The sequence below is a fragment of the Talpa occidentalis genome, unplaced genomic scaffold (assembly GCF_014898055.3).
Source record: "Talpa occidentalis isolate TD23 unplaced genomic scaffold, MPIMG_talOcc4v2.1 talOcc4.14, whole genome shotgun sequence".
Lineage (NCBI taxonomy): Eukaryota > Metazoa > Chordata > Mammalia > Eulipotyphla > Talpidae > Talpa > Talpa occidentalis.
In genome coordinates, this window is record NW_023601433.1 from 70,314,060 (window position 1) to 70,329,542 (window position 15,483).

The 15,483-nt window shown below is 36.7% G+C and overlaps 1 protein-coding gene across 1 annotated transcript in view; it reads left to right on the forward strand.

The window, feature by feature from the left end:
- Positions 1 to 13,897, forward strand: part of GPR158 (G protein-coupled receptor 158) — a 423,375-nt gene extending 409,478 nt beyond the window's left edge. The window contains exons 8-11 of the mRNA XM_037510729.2: positions 9 to 147; positions 4,932 to 5,037; positions 8,700 to 8,846; positions 9,654 to 13,897. Coding sequence (XP_037366626.1) covers positions 9 to 147; positions 4,932 to 5,037; positions 8,700 to 8,846; positions 9,654 to 11,051 — 1,790 coding nt within the window. The 3' untranslated portion in view covers positions 11,052 to 13,897. The remainder of the gene's footprint in view (positions 1 to 8; positions 148 to 4,931; positions 5,038 to 8,699; positions 8,847 to 9,653) is intronic.
- The last annotated feature ends 1,586 nt before the right edge of the window (positions 13,898 to 15,483 follow it).

Consider the following 15,483-nt stretch of genomic DNA (forward strand, 5'->3'; position numbering starts at 1 on the left):
TCTCACAGCTGAATTTTTATTCCTCTTGTGGGGTGTTTATCTCTGCTATGCAGTACGGACAGTCCCATCAGCATTTCATGAGCCACGCTATATGGCTGTTGCAGTTCACAATGAGCTCATTATCTCTGCTATATTCCATACAATTAGGCAAGTGATCTGTAGAGCTAGTAAATGTTTGATTTTTCTTATGTGTTGCTGTTTAATTTAAATAGCAAATTGGATAAGATGCATAATGGAAAGATTTAGGAAGAATTGTGTTTTATAAGTTGACTCATTTCTCTATCACAGAAATAACAAATTAATATTAAAAAATAACTACTGTTCTTAGTTCCTACTATTGTGTTGTTTATTACTTTCATTTATTTCGAAGGTTAGCTCAGTGTTAATAGAATACTTACGGGCATGTCATTGAATATTATTTATGATATGTAATACCTTTTGTTCTAAGTATATAAAGCAATACATGCATACATTACTGAGTACATGCATACATTACTGATATAGATAACTTGTCTGTGTGTTCATTCATGTTTAATAAACCCCTCCTGGAAGATGACTGGACTTTTTTGTGCAATGGGGTTTTATGATCATCACATTTTAGCAATGACTTTCTGTAGTCAGAATGTTTTTTGATATCCCGTGTCTCTCTCGAGTTAATGAGTCCAAAAGAGAAAGGAAGTTGCTTATAATAATTAAACAAAATGAAATGTGCTCGACTTCTGAGAATTTTTATCTGACATATTTGAAAAAAATGAGAATGAAAAAAAAATGCTATAATTTGAAAAGCCACAAAAGATTCCACTCAATTGCTCAACATATATTAAAAGCCAGACCACTTTTAAGAATATAATTAGAAATTTAGACTTTTTATCTTTGCCCTTAGTGGAAAGATAGAGGTTTAATAATAGTGGGAATTAGGGCAGGAGGGTGTAGCTCTATGGATGTTTTACAGGACATTCTAATTTCGCTTAGTAATAATATAAAATGACATCTTACACTTTTAGGAATAGAATGATGCCAGAGAGCAGTTGGGCCTTAAGTACGACCAACACTTTTTTAACTTGTAAGTAAGAAAAGGAGGTATTTATGGTCTGGAAACTCTATCAAGTAACAGGAATCAAATGATTTTGCTTCCTATGTTTGTTTGCACCTCTCCCAAGAGAGAAAGAAGAGAGTTGAAGAAGGAGGAAAGATGAGAAAGGAAACAGGAAATCATAAATAAGCAAAGAGAAAAATGCTGTCTCAATTCTACTCGAAGTTCCACGATCGGAGAGGGCCTGCCCTGGGTCCAAAATGTGGTAGAGAGCGCTGATCACTGAGCCAGGGACTTTACATTTTCCCAGAGGCTCCTCCAAGAAAAGCTGCTTTTTCATTTGTTTCTGGATTATCAAATACATGTGTTTCCAGATCTAACAAGCATACTTCTCTAGAACAATTTTTAAGTTGTTATATTAACAAACCAACCAGAGAGTTATAAGCATATGAGAAGGCTTATTGGTTTAAATGTCTCCTCTTTGTCAAATGTGGCTATGTCCTATAAAGGATTTTCTACTTTGCCTTACAATTTGCTGCTAGATTTCTTAAAACCAAATTAATTTCTCAAGAACTTAAATCTCTTCAAAACAGTTGTCTAAATTTATCTGTCTTATTTTTGCCTTAAGATTTTCTCTGTTCCAATGTTATCATTAAATATGTTTTTTCAATGGATTCCTCTCAGCTCACCGAAGTCCTTTCAGAAGTAGATTAGGTAAATTATTTTCAATTAACTTTTAAAAGAGCTTACTAGTAAGACAATAAATAGTCATAAAATGATGAGGAAAACACTCCCTAATCCAACCACCCAAAGATAAGCACTGTCAACATATTAGTAATTTTACTTTTTGTTGTTTTTCTATGTATCTGCATACATGGGACACATTGCATTTGGTAGCACCTCTTAGGAATCTTACACTCTACCAAAATGTCATGCTGCAAGTCTATTTAACATTGTCTCACCTGCATTTTTCAAACTTAATTGACTCCAGAGTTCCCCTAATCCTTTATTGACATCTGATAACACCAGCCACACTCCAAAAATTACTGTTTTAATACTGAACAGAGGTGACAGAAAACATGTTAAATAGTAGTTGAAAATAGCTTTCTTACTTTGCTCAATTCTCTCCTGCAGAGTCCCAAACAACCCATCATCCCTGTCAGAAGAACCATATAAATTATGAGCTGGAATTTATGTAGATACACGCTCTGATGGAATTGTTCATGGTGAACCTACTAAATTTAGTGTTGAATAGCATCCTCCAAAGATTGGTTTTTTTCTAGACAACTGTGGTCCCCCACCAGTTTTGAAAGGAAAGGACTTTCAGTGGGAGCAGAGTGACCTGCCTTGACAGGCTTTGGCATTTTCTTAGACAAGCCTAAACAAACCAAACTTGACTTATATTTCTACATAGAACAGACTGGATTAGATTGTAGTATATTGACTTCAAAGAACCATATTATATATTAGATACTCTCCCATAGAAAATTAATTTGTATGACTATGAGTAAGGACTGAAGACAGTGTTACAGTTTAACACATTAAATCTACAAAGCACTGGTTGTAGAAGGATGAATAGGGAGCAGGTAATAGGCAGAAATAATTGAAGAAATAGAGTGTACACAATTTCTTATTTACACTAGGGCTGAATTCATATCTCTGGTTCCAACAGTGATAAAGTTCATGGATAATAAGCAATAATATAGCAACTTAAACAGCTAGATTCATTGGTAATCTTTTCCTGGAATGATATAATAGTGAGGTTTCTAGCACTGACTATTCTCTGTCAGTAGGCCATATGTGTTCTTTTTGGTATGCTTAAATATAATTATAAATGCATATGTTTATATGTACATATGTAAAATATGATTACATATTATATACAGGATTAATTGTCATTCTTATCAAATTGTCAGACTGGTCAAAAATAAACTAAAAAGACTAAGTCCAAAAGGTAAATAATGTAGGAGGCATTTTGCCCAGTCTGTTCTAATCCTTTACTTATTTTTAGTACTAAGCATAAAGAAATCCTTTGGGGAAGTACAAGACTTTTAAACAGTTTGCTTTTATTCTTTACTTCAATTTTCAAATATTTCCATGCTCCTGACTTTTAGACCTATTTTTTTACAAGTTTAAACAACCTTTAAAAAATAAAACCTTTAAATCTGCTGTAAAATCCAGTTTTTCTTATGCTATTTCTAGTCAGAACTGCAAACTAAAAAAATCTGAACATAATTAAAAGTTGATTAACTTAAGAATAATTGATGTCAGTATACTTCAAAATTATTTTGGGGGAGATTCACTGTTTTAACTTTAAAATATATGTAAAACAAATGTATAAATAGTCTTCTTTACAGATATTGTCAGACAAATTTAAAGTTCATTTGTGTTGACATTTGAATAGGAATTCCCAGTACATGAGGATGTTTTTAAACTGTAAATCCCTCTCCTCTTCCAGTAACTGTCTGTTCCAGTACTGGCAATGACCCCAGCAGACTGGGATTATATTATTTTCCCAAGGCACATTTTATATTGCTTCTATACCTCAATAGTATTCCTCAGAGACTGTAACTTGTTACTGAGTATAACGATCCTGTTTCAGAGCTGAAAAAAAAAAAATAAAACTCACCTGACCCATCATAGACCTTGCCAAAAGTATCTCATCCCTGAGCAAAGTGAATATTTGGTCATACTCAAGGCAGGTAGGTGTAAGGTCACTTTTCTCACAAAACAGAAAAACTCATAATCCACATAATTTCAGTTAAACTGATAATTTCAGTTATCTGTGAACTATCATAAGGAATTGCACTTCTGTGTATGTTTTAAGTCTGTTTTGTTTATGCTGCAGACATAATGGAAAATATTTCTACCATTTTGGGTAAATCCTAAACTTCCATTTTAGCTTGATGTTTTTTTTTCCAGGGGGAGGAGAAAGGAGTGGGCAAGATTGATGTAAAAATGGGAAAGAAACCCCTTAGATAGGTTTTTTTTAATGTTAATACTAATTTACTTAGTATATTTGTTATGAATATGATACAGATATAACAATTAGTTTCACCTACCTTTACGTGTGTATATGTTTATTTCATGATTATTACGAGCACTTTCTCAGGAAATTGACTTTTCAAATTTGATTATGCAGAGACATCCTGCAGGGGAGGAGGAGGGAGAGGGAGCAAAGGGAGGGAGGGGGGAGCACAGGGGACTGAGGTGATGGTGCACAGGTGCATTGGTGAAGGAAACTCTTTGGGGACTACACCTGAGGGGGTGGGAGGAAGCAAATATTGTTTAAAAATGAACAATTATGTTTAAAAATTAATGTAGAAAAACCAAATTTGATTATGTATATTATTGAAACAAACTGCTAATTACCTAATTCTGAAAGCAGTAAAATCCCCTAATTAGTTTTCATGGATAAACAATGGGGAAAAATTAAAAGAAGGATGTGATTGCAGAGTGACCTTAATAAAAGCAGTACTTAGGTTTTAAGGATTCAATCTTATGAAGAAACTAAGTTTTAATTTGTACACATACCTGTTGATTTATGAAAATATTCAAAAACTGCTACTATAGATCGCAGTACTGAATTCCACAGAGCTGTTTAGAACACAAATTTATAAATTCCTCACTAAGATAATATTTTAAATATTATACATTCAATTATGTTGTTTTAAAGTAATTTGATGCTTTGTAACAACTAAAAATTTATTTTAAAAAATCCATTTTACAAACCGTTATTATATCATTGTTAATCAGTGAAACCTAGGAAAATGTCTTAGAAACAATAATACAGTTTCTTTAAAAAAAATAACTAAAACTGAGGAAAAGACTTTCCAAGTATCATGGTATTTTAAGTAGAATTCTTTTTGGATCACTAACCAGTGAACTCTCATTGCAGATTTGTGCTTGCCTCAAGACTTCAGTCTGATTGGATGTTGATGCTGTATTTTGCACATACTCATTTGACTGTGACAGTCACCATAGGGTTGCTTTTGATTCCAAAGGTACTTCTCTTACATTACTTTTCCTCTTTCAAGGGAATTAATTTTTGAGAATAGAGTTGTTCCTCTTAAGAAAATAGCCAATAATAAAAGCAAAGGGAAGTTTAAAATTTACTTGACACTCTCCCTCCTCAGTAAAGCAGATATCAGGTTCTGGGGGGATTTATTAAATTATATAATTTTAGATGCCTAAATTTGTACAAAACTCTTTATCAATTCCAGTCCTTTATCCAGTCCAAAATATTTTGATGTCTAATTATCTTGGACTCAAGGAGGCCTTCATTGTAGTTATAACATCAAGATCCTTTTTTTTGTAAGATTTATTTATTTATACAAGAACTGTGATACAGTCAGAGGCACGGGAGGGTGAGAGAATTCACCAGAGACAGCGGGGAACAGAACAGGCAGACGGACCGAAGAAGACACTGCTGAGGGGAGCAGTGGGCGAGGCAGGAGGGGTCTGCCCCTCCATGTGGGTTTCTCCCTGGCTGGCTGGGAATCAAACCTGTGCTGCAGGGGTTTCAGACAGCTTCACAGTGCAGCGCTCAATCCACTGCGCCACCGGGCAGGCCCCAGCAAGATCATTTTTAAAAAGAACAATCCTAACTCTAAGAATCCTCTTGTTTGAAATCATATTTAGGGAAATATTGTGTTTTAAATATTCAGACATTTTCTTATGTAAATAGAAATAATTATAGTATTGTACCTAGAAAATCTGGCTTAATAATGATAGATGCTGACAGAGACATACCTAGCAGCATCATGAAGTGGGAGAAGGGAATGGACAGGACTCAGAACACAAGAATTCTAAACATGTGCTGCACCCCAAACTGGCTATATAACATTGGCCAAGGTTTTGCGCCTCTGTGAGTTTCAATTTCCTCAACTATGACATGATAGCAATAAGAATGCTTGGAGTGAAATAAAATGATTTATTAAATTATAGCATTGTTGTTATTATTTTCTTATTTTCCTCTTTTGCACATCGGGAAAAAAGAATATATCTTTATCAATGTCACATATTCTAATAGTAGCACACGTGAAACCAGAATTGTGATTTTTTGTATTTTATTCTAAGCTTTACCTCAACTCTCACAATTTACCAAAAACACTGAAACTCACCCAGATTGAAAAGGCCAAACTGTGGTAAACAGAGGAAAAATGTCTAATTTATTCCTTACTTGAATTATACCAAATAGAGTTTTCATGGGCTAACCTGTTACTGCAACTATTTTCATGAACACTTTTATACTTTACATAATTTGATAACACTCTTGTTAGATGGATACATACTCATTGTTCATTCATTCAGTAGTTGTTGTGCTCCAAATAAAAGTAAAATCATAAGGTTATAGACAGCTTTACATGGATGCTCATAGCATCATTATTTATAATAGCCACAAAGTGGAACAACCCAAATGCCTATCAGCTGTTAAATGTATAAACAAAATAAGGTCAGTCCATAGACTGGAATATTATTCATCAATAAAAAGAAATGAAGCAGAGCCTCCCTAATGGTGTAGGGGTTAAGTCTTAGCACTTTTACCACTATAACCTGAGTTCCATCTCTGGCCAGGAAACTAACCCACACATGGCGCAGCAGACCTCTCCTGTCTTACCTGCTGCTCCCATCAGCAGTGTATTTCAGTAGATCTGCCTGGTCTGCTCCTCACTTTTCTCTGGTGAATACTCTCACCCTCTGCCCCCCACACCTCTAGCTTACATCCCAGTTCCTCTACACAAAAATAAATTTAAAAAAAAATGAAGCACCGGTGCATGCTACAACTTACACAAGCATTGGAAACATTGTGCAAGTCAAAGAATCCAGACACAGAAGGCTGCATATCACATGATTCCATACATGTGGAATGTCCAGAATAGGCCATCTATAGAGACAGAAAGTAGATGAGAGGCTGCTACCAGCGGCTGGGGCGAAGGGAAATGAAAGTGGCTGTTTGCTGGGTTCAGGGATTCTTCTTGGGATGATGAAAATATTCTAGAATTAGGTAGTGATGATAGTTCTACAACCTTGTGAATATACTAAAAAGCATTGAGTTCTACCATTTAAAGTTGAGAGTTTTGCTATGTATGAATTATATTTCAAAAAATAATTTGAAAAATTATTGCCCTCAGTAATTTGAACTTTGCTAAGCACTGTTCTTTATCCTGGAATAAGAATAATGAACTGTTAAAAAAAAAATCTGTGTTTTCATAGTATTTATATTGTGGAGAAGGGGAGAGCAGAACAAAAGAGGTAAAGGAGAAAAATGTTTCAAATAGTTTACTAGGAAGATACACTAAGAAAAATATTAGGCAGGAAGTAGACAATACCTGAGAAATAACTGCTTCTTCAACTGGTTATCATGTCCAACATGTTGCTTAAGAAAAGAAATTCCATTATTATAGTAACCTGCAGGTAGCTTAACCAGTAGCGTGTGAGGTTTTGAAAGATAGGTCTCAATCTTATTCATCTTTAAATTCGTGGCATAGAAGGGTCCCACAGACATAAGTAGGGAGTGAAAGGAAGATCCATGAGTTTCTATGGTCTCTCACCCAGTAGCAATTTCAAAACACTCATTCTTACTTAGAGAATTGCTGTTTCACATTTTTCTCATAGTTTTTTCACCTGCCTTGCTGAGTATTACAATAGTTGATATTAAAATATCTCTATCTCTAGGGTGATTTTGAAAGGAATATCTAATCTAATGGCAACTGGGAGAAGAGAAACCAAGTTCTCTGAACTGTTCTCTCAGTTTTCGAAGGATAATCACTTGGTTTATAGGTTGAGTAAAGTTTGGCTGTATTGTTTTAAATCTCCCTGCTTTCCATCACTTATCTAATTCACTCTTCCTTACTTTTCCATTTAAAGAATAGAGATAGCAAGACTACATGAAACTGAAAAATATCAAAAGACCACATGAAGATAACCAAATATGTCAACATGTGAAGAAGGGGGAACTTGAGAATATTGATGAGCATGAAAAGAAATTATTTAATTGCAGTGAATTTGAACTTTAACATACTGTGTAGCCCAGCACTCTTTAGGATAAGGGGAACTGGGCTCCAGAAAGCTTCCAGGTCCTTTTTATGATCTCACTATCCACATAGTTGAGTCTGGAACTCAGAATTCTTTCTCCCTGAGTTTTGAAAATAGTTATTTTGAAGTGATGTGTAGTCGACTGAAAGTTCATGTTCCTGTGGTCAGGGTAGTTGTGCCCATAGGTAAAGTACAGACTTCCCCTATGTGAAGCAAAACAATAAACATGAGATAGGCAGCTGCTCAAAAGTCACTGCCATCCAGAAGCCAATGGATCTTAATTGCTGCTCTTAAAGAACATTTGTCTGGATTCTTCTAATTTTCATCTTCAAAATACAAATGCATCATGCTGGAAATGTGATATAAGTTCCCACTGGAAGCCTTGAAAAAAGACAGATGAAAACAGGAGTCATAGAAGAGGCCAAGTACTAATACTGCTCCGCTGAGAGCTCTGGCATATAAATGCAAAAACAGGAAGAAAAACAGTGATACAGCAGCACAACTTTTATAAAGAGCAGTGAATAAATTTCATCTAAGCTGTAATGATATTAACAGAACATTTAGAAAATTATTGTGCTCTGTCTTACAGTGGATTAGTGTCTAGAACTCATATTTCTGTCTGTTGCAGTTTTCACATTCAAGCAATAACCCACGAGATGACATTGCTACTGAAGTATATGAAGATGAGCTCGACCTAGGCAGATCTGGATCCTACCTGAACAGCAGTATCAATTCAGCCTGGAGTGAGCACAGTTTGGATCCAGAGGACATACGGGTAATGCCAGTATTTCTTACCAATTTCAGAAAAGGCCCATTTGTACAGGCTAGCATATACATGTATTTATATGTGCACACTGTGCATAAGTGTTTTAGAGAGAGAAAGAGATAATGTGTGTGTGTGTGTATATAAACTAAAGAATCAAACGCAGCATTACCCCAGTTCTAAGTCATATACTCACATTATAAATTAGAATGCAGTGGTATTTCAACTCTCTAGTAGTGTGGCCAACCTTGATAGTCTCCACTGACTCACTGGCCGTCATAATGATGAACTAGTTATACATGTTCCGTAATATGGTCCATGACATGCCGCTATTGGAAAGGTAGGATAGATCCATGACAAGAAAGCCTGGATTTTTTAGTGTCATTTATGGCAGTATCTCAGCTTGTGGAGGATGGTGATGATTTCAGTAATTGATGATCTGTTGTTCCCTAACCCTAACCTAACATTAAGTATAACTTTGTCAGTGATTGTATGATGCTTCCTTTACTGTTCAGAGAGATGGTTCATCATATGTGTGTTTTGGTCTCCAGGCTCAGTTTGGTCTGCACAACTCACAAGTCAAAGTGCTTGCTCTGGGAAGCAAGGGTGGAATTTATGTGTTCAAACTCTCTGTGGAACAGAATGCAAAGTAACTGGAAAGGGAGAATGAATAGAAAGTTGATGCATACAGATGTCAAGAGGAGCTTAGAACAACTTCCCTAAAGAGCTCTAGCTTAATGGCATCCAGTTACATTTAGTTCTATTGTCAAGTGAATAAACTAAACTGCGTACCTCTTTGAATTTGCTCTTTTCTGGCAGGATGAGTTGAAGAAACTCTATGCCCAGTTGGAAATATATAAAAGGAAGAAGATGATCACAAATAACCCCCACCTCCAGAAAAAGCGGTGCTCAAAGAAGGGCTTGGGCCGTTCAATCATGAGGCGCATAACTGAGATTCCAGAGACAGTCAGCAGGCAGTGTTCCAAAGAGGACAAGGAAGTCACAGACCACAGTACTGCCAAAAGTACCGCGCTTGCCAGGAAGAATCCGCAAGAATCTTCAGGTAATACAGGGAAACCCAAGGAAGAGTCCCTGAAAAACCGAGTCTTCTCACTAAAGAAATCCCACAGCACTTATGATCATGTGATGGAGCAAACGGAAGAATCCAACAGCTTACCAACGGAGAGCCAAGAGGAGGAGGCTACGGAAAATTCCACATTGGAGTCTCTGTCTAGTAAAAAACTAACACAAAAACTGAAAGAAAATAGCGAGGCTGAGTCCACAGAGTCTGTGCCTTTGGTGTGTAAGTCAGCCAGTGCTCACAACCTCAGCTCGGAGAAGAAGCCTGTGCACCCACGAACATCCATGTTACAGAAGTCTCTCAGTGTGATAGCAAGTGCCAAGGAGAAGACTCTGGGATTAGCTGGGAAAACCCAAACCTCAGGAGTGGAAGAATGTGCTAAGTCCCAGAAACCTCTGCCAAGAGATAAAGAGACAAACAGAAAGTACTCATATTCAGATAACACAGAGACTAAAGATTCTGCCCCCCCAAACTCCAGTCATTTGGAGGAGCCAAGAAAACCTCAGAAATCTGGGATTATGAAGCAACAAAGGGTCAATCCCTCCACTGCCAACGCTGATATGAGCCCAGGCACCACCCAGAGGAAGGACAACTTTGACATAGAGGAAGTGTGCCCTTGGGAGGTTTATGACCTCACCGCTGGTCCTGTGCCTTCAGAATCCAAAGTTCAAAAACGTGTCTCTATTGCGGCTTCTGAAATGGAGAAAAACCCAACTTTTTCCTTAAAGGAGAAATCTCATCACAAGCCTAAGGCAGCTGAACTATATCAGCAATCCAATCAGAAGAACATAGACAAGGCTGAGGTTTGCCCTTGGGAGAGCCAAGGTCAGTCCCTTTTTGAAGATGAGAAGCATTTGATTGCTAAGACTCAGGTTCCCCCAGGGAGAGCTAAAAATGAGAATGGCGCTCAACATTATGCAGCCAGTGTGTGTGCTGGGAAATATGAAGAACTGTCCCCCAAAGTTGTAGCATCAAAAGTAGAGAATGAAAATCTCAACCAAATGGGAGACCAGGAAAAAAAGACATCCTCCTCCGAGGAAAATGTGCCTGGCTCCTACAGCTCGAGTAATAACTTTCAGCAACCTTTAATATCACGAGCTGAGGTATGTCCTTGGGAGTTTGAGACCCCAGATTAACCAAATGCTGAAACAAGTGTGACTTTACCTGCCTCTTCTATTTTAAGTGCAAATAAGGTAGTGAGACCTTGGAAAGAAAGGGTCTGGGATATTTTTAAAGTGTTGCATCCCCAGAAAGAAGAGGGGGCGGAAACCCAGAATTTGATATATGACACATGTGTTAGGATCAAAAATTCCCCAGGAGTATTTGTCAGTCATGGAAAATGTGAAAGGCATGGGCCAAATAGGGTAGGAGGGCAGAGCATCTTCATCACAGAGAAGATTAGACTGGTCCGGAAGTCTTACTCCTGCTAACAATAGGAAAATCTACATTTTGTCATGTTTTGTGGGGAGTAGCTCTCAATGTCTGTTCCTGATCAACATTTGCCCCACGGGACTTTGAAGATCCTAAGCAAGGCAAACCAGAAGACGCAGAAGAGGTATGAGATTGTGCAAAGAAGCAGGTGTAGATGTATATGACCGAAATTCTAAGTAGCTGACTGAAAGAACTTACTTTACCTATATAACCTTGATAGCACTGCTAACTTAATGCATCCAAAAAATACCTTTTATATTAATGGTTGCTCTCATTTTCTTATAAATGTATGTTTCTGTACATTGTTGTGTCTCATATTCAAGCATTCCAGATTGTATAATTTTTGCAAATAACTTTGATATTATGTGACACAACTCATTTATGCAATCTGCAGCTACTCAATTGTTATTGCAGCTTTCAGAATACCTGCTATCTATCAACTTTAGTTGATTCTTGAAGTACAGTAATCTTTCTCTGGCTTGGGAAGCCATAACTGTTATGATAAAAACTTTTAGTTTGGGCTGTGGTTTATATATTGTGAATTTGGGTTTGACCATTATTTCACTCATGGTTTGTCATACTGTCTTATTCAGGGTTTTTATACAAGTTGGGTTACTTGTTTGCACTTCCCATTAGGACTCAGAAGCTTTATTAATATTGGAGAATAAGTGGTCCTACTTAGTCATATGTCTCAATAAGTTAAGGACAACTTATCTACTGTTTGTTTGAAGCAGAGACAGATAATATCTTTGTTCCAAATATTGTCCCTTTTAACTCTTTCAGTATTTCATAGTTGACAGCATCTCCTATGAAACTAACAGAAAAATGTACTGTGCATTACTATTCCCATTAGAAAGGGAAGACTCTAGAAATGACATGAGAATTATAGCAGTACTGCAGAGCCAGGGAATTTGCCTTTTGAAACAAAAAAGAAAGAAGGCTCATGAGAGCACTTTTAAGGGATTATTTTTTTAAAGAGAAAAATTACAATAGTGTCAAGATCATTATAATGGATATATTTTTATTACACATACTGAACATAGAATATTTACATTACCTTTAACTGTTTATTCCCATAAACTCTTCTTCATTGCTCCAGCATGGGCTAGAATTTGCTGGGCTCCAATCCCAAAGAGCTTTATAACCTGATTTATTCAAAGCCTATAAGTTGGTGTGAACACTCCATTCTCCCAGCATTGGGAAACTTACAATTCCTTTAAATTACCATTGTGAGCCACCTCACTTGAAATTTAAAACTTGAGGTTTATGTGCAATGTGAAACAGTCCCCAAAGCATATTTTATAAAACGGATTGCATTCCACATTGATCACTTGGCATGAAAATCCTAAGCTGCTGACTTTGCACTATTAATGTGCTCATGCAAAGAGATTCCATTTCAAAGCTTAGTCTCATTTCAAGATGAATGACTTGAAAATAGAACTCAGAATTTTCTTTCTCTCACACTAAATACTGAAGTATTAGTTGTTTATTTGGTCAGGACATTTCCAGCCTACGTAACTGTTTTTCATTTTATGAGCAGCAAGGAGAGTATGCTAGGAGGATAAAAGACAAGAAAAGGGGATCAGAAGGTGGCTAAAGGGCTGTTCTTAGAGAATAATCTCAGTGGAAAGAAAAATAAGAATTCTGCTTATTAGTCAATAAAATTTTCTCGACGATTTTTATTCAGGAGTAAATGAGCATGTCACCATTTTGAAAGCTGTGCATAAATCTTCCTCACCCATTTGCTTGCTTTGTGCATTACTCAGGTTGGTGGGGTAGGTTTGAAGAGATATAGAAGTATATATCTATACATATATATTTATAAACTTGGTTTGGAGTTTCTAGACCCACTTCCTTCTTTCATTTATGTGTGAGCTCTGATAGCACTTTATTCACCGTTTGAGAAATAAGAAGTCAAGCATCCGTGACTTTTTATTGCACTTCTAGATGACCCTGCTAGAGATGTGGCTTAAAGACGACTTGCCAAATTATACCTAATGACATTCTTTAGTCCATAGATTTTTCTCCACCAGCATAAATCAGTGAGAGTGCCTAGGGTTGATCCTAAAGTTCCATTGCCATTAATGATCACCAAGTGAAGTTTAAATCTACAGTTAGTGAGTTTATTTTCCCAGATTGATAATAAGAACGTGAATAACCACTGTTCTGGTCACAAACATTTGCTAGGTTGTCCTTTCTCAATGCATGTGCAGGCTGCATCCTGTTCTTGTTTTTAAGTCAGGGTTTATAAATAAGTAGATTTATACCAATCTTAATAGAACTGTATATTTTATGCAAGAATTAAATGCTTCACGACTTGAATTATAACTCAACCCAGTGTAAACTTTGGTGGCAATATGGTTTTGAAACTCGACAGTTCTCTTGTATTTGCTTCCTAGGTTTCTGCATGCAAGTGATGACAGGTAGGACTGAAAAACACTGCCTTTTGACTTCTAGCATTTAGCACCTGAAAGTTGTAGAGTCAATAAAGCTATAAGTCTCTTCACTTAATCTGTGGTTCTTCTGAAACTATTATCTGAAATCTACAGCATCCCACCATGAAATATTTGGTAAATTTATGTTGTGATGTGTTGCAGCATGTACATAACTATAACTTCTCTGCAATAAAACATATTTATATGAAAGTGATTTGTGGGTTCATCTGTTAAAAATCAAATTTATTTCATCTAACCAATTTTATAAGGAATCCCATATATCTTTGACTTATGTACACTTATGCACATATATCCTCATATTGCCTATCCACAGGAATAGATGATTAGCTCAGTGTGGCTTCAAACATACAGGTAATCATTTGGAGTATGTAAAACCTATTACAATTAGTGGTTTTGATTTAATAAAGCTCTGCCCTTTAAATGGGAACTAACTCAGTTGCCTTTTTAAATTTACTCAACACACATGCCAGGCAATTTTTTAAAGCAATAATAATAAGCTTTAGATGAACAAGAGCTCCAACAACACACAGGAGAATCAGTCTTCCATATGCACAAAGGCAAAAGAAATACACTCTTAGTGTGAAGCATTTTTATTGAATTAGTGTGCATAGACAAAAAATTTCAAATATTAGTTTCCCAATAAAGCTCCCCACTATGAGCAAATGCCCAGCCAAAAAGAGTCATCCCAAAGTAGGGTCACTGAGGCCCAAAAGCTTGCCACAAGTCTAAGGCATCTTCTGGTGGGAAACCACCAAAAAAAATAAAAGGTTTAGGCAAGTCCCAGAGAGCTGAGGCAGAAGGACAGAGAGAAAATGCAAAATATACCGCATCTAGATAATGACTGTCATTGTCTCTGCCAAGGACCAGGCGCAGCCTCCCCAGGTGTCTGTCATCTATGTGTCTCTTCCAAATTTCTACATGTCTTCCCTCCACATGTATCCTCTAAGTCCATCTTAGCAGGAGCAGGGTGCAAGTTGAAATCCAGAAAAGCAAGAGAACTGAAGCTCATATGTGTTCAGTTATATGCCAAGTATTCCTGCTAAGCTCCACCCCTAGCAACTCCTATTCAGAAAGTAAGGTTCATGGCATGCTGGGAGTTTTAGTCCTCAGCGTGAGAATTCTTCAGCCTGGAGATGGTGTGGAGTCTGAAAAACATCAGAGGGTAGTGTCCATTCAGGATGTCATTCATGGGCTCAGGGTTTGCTCATTATTGTTCCTCTAAGGCCTCCTCCCATGTCAGTAAAATGGAGTAACTTGTCACACAGTGTCAGGTGCCTTTTTTTAAAAAAACAAACAAGGGAAATTAAAGAGCTTTTGCACAGCAAAAGAGACAATAACAAAAACAAAGAGAAACCCCACCAACTGGGAGAACATTTTTGCACCCAACACTAATGATAAAGGACTGATCACAAAAATCTGCAAAGAGCTGATGAGACTCAACAACAACAAAGAAAATAATCCAGTCAAAAAATGGGCAGAAGAGCTTAAAAGAAACTTCTCTGAAGAGGAAATGCAAATGGCCAACAGGCATATGAAAAAATGTTCAACATCACTTGTCATCAGGGAAATGCAAATCAAAACTACCATGAGATACCATCTTACACCAGTGAGAATGGCACATATTAAAAAAACTAGCAACAACAAATGTTGGCGAGGGTGTGGAGAAAAAGGAACTCTTCTG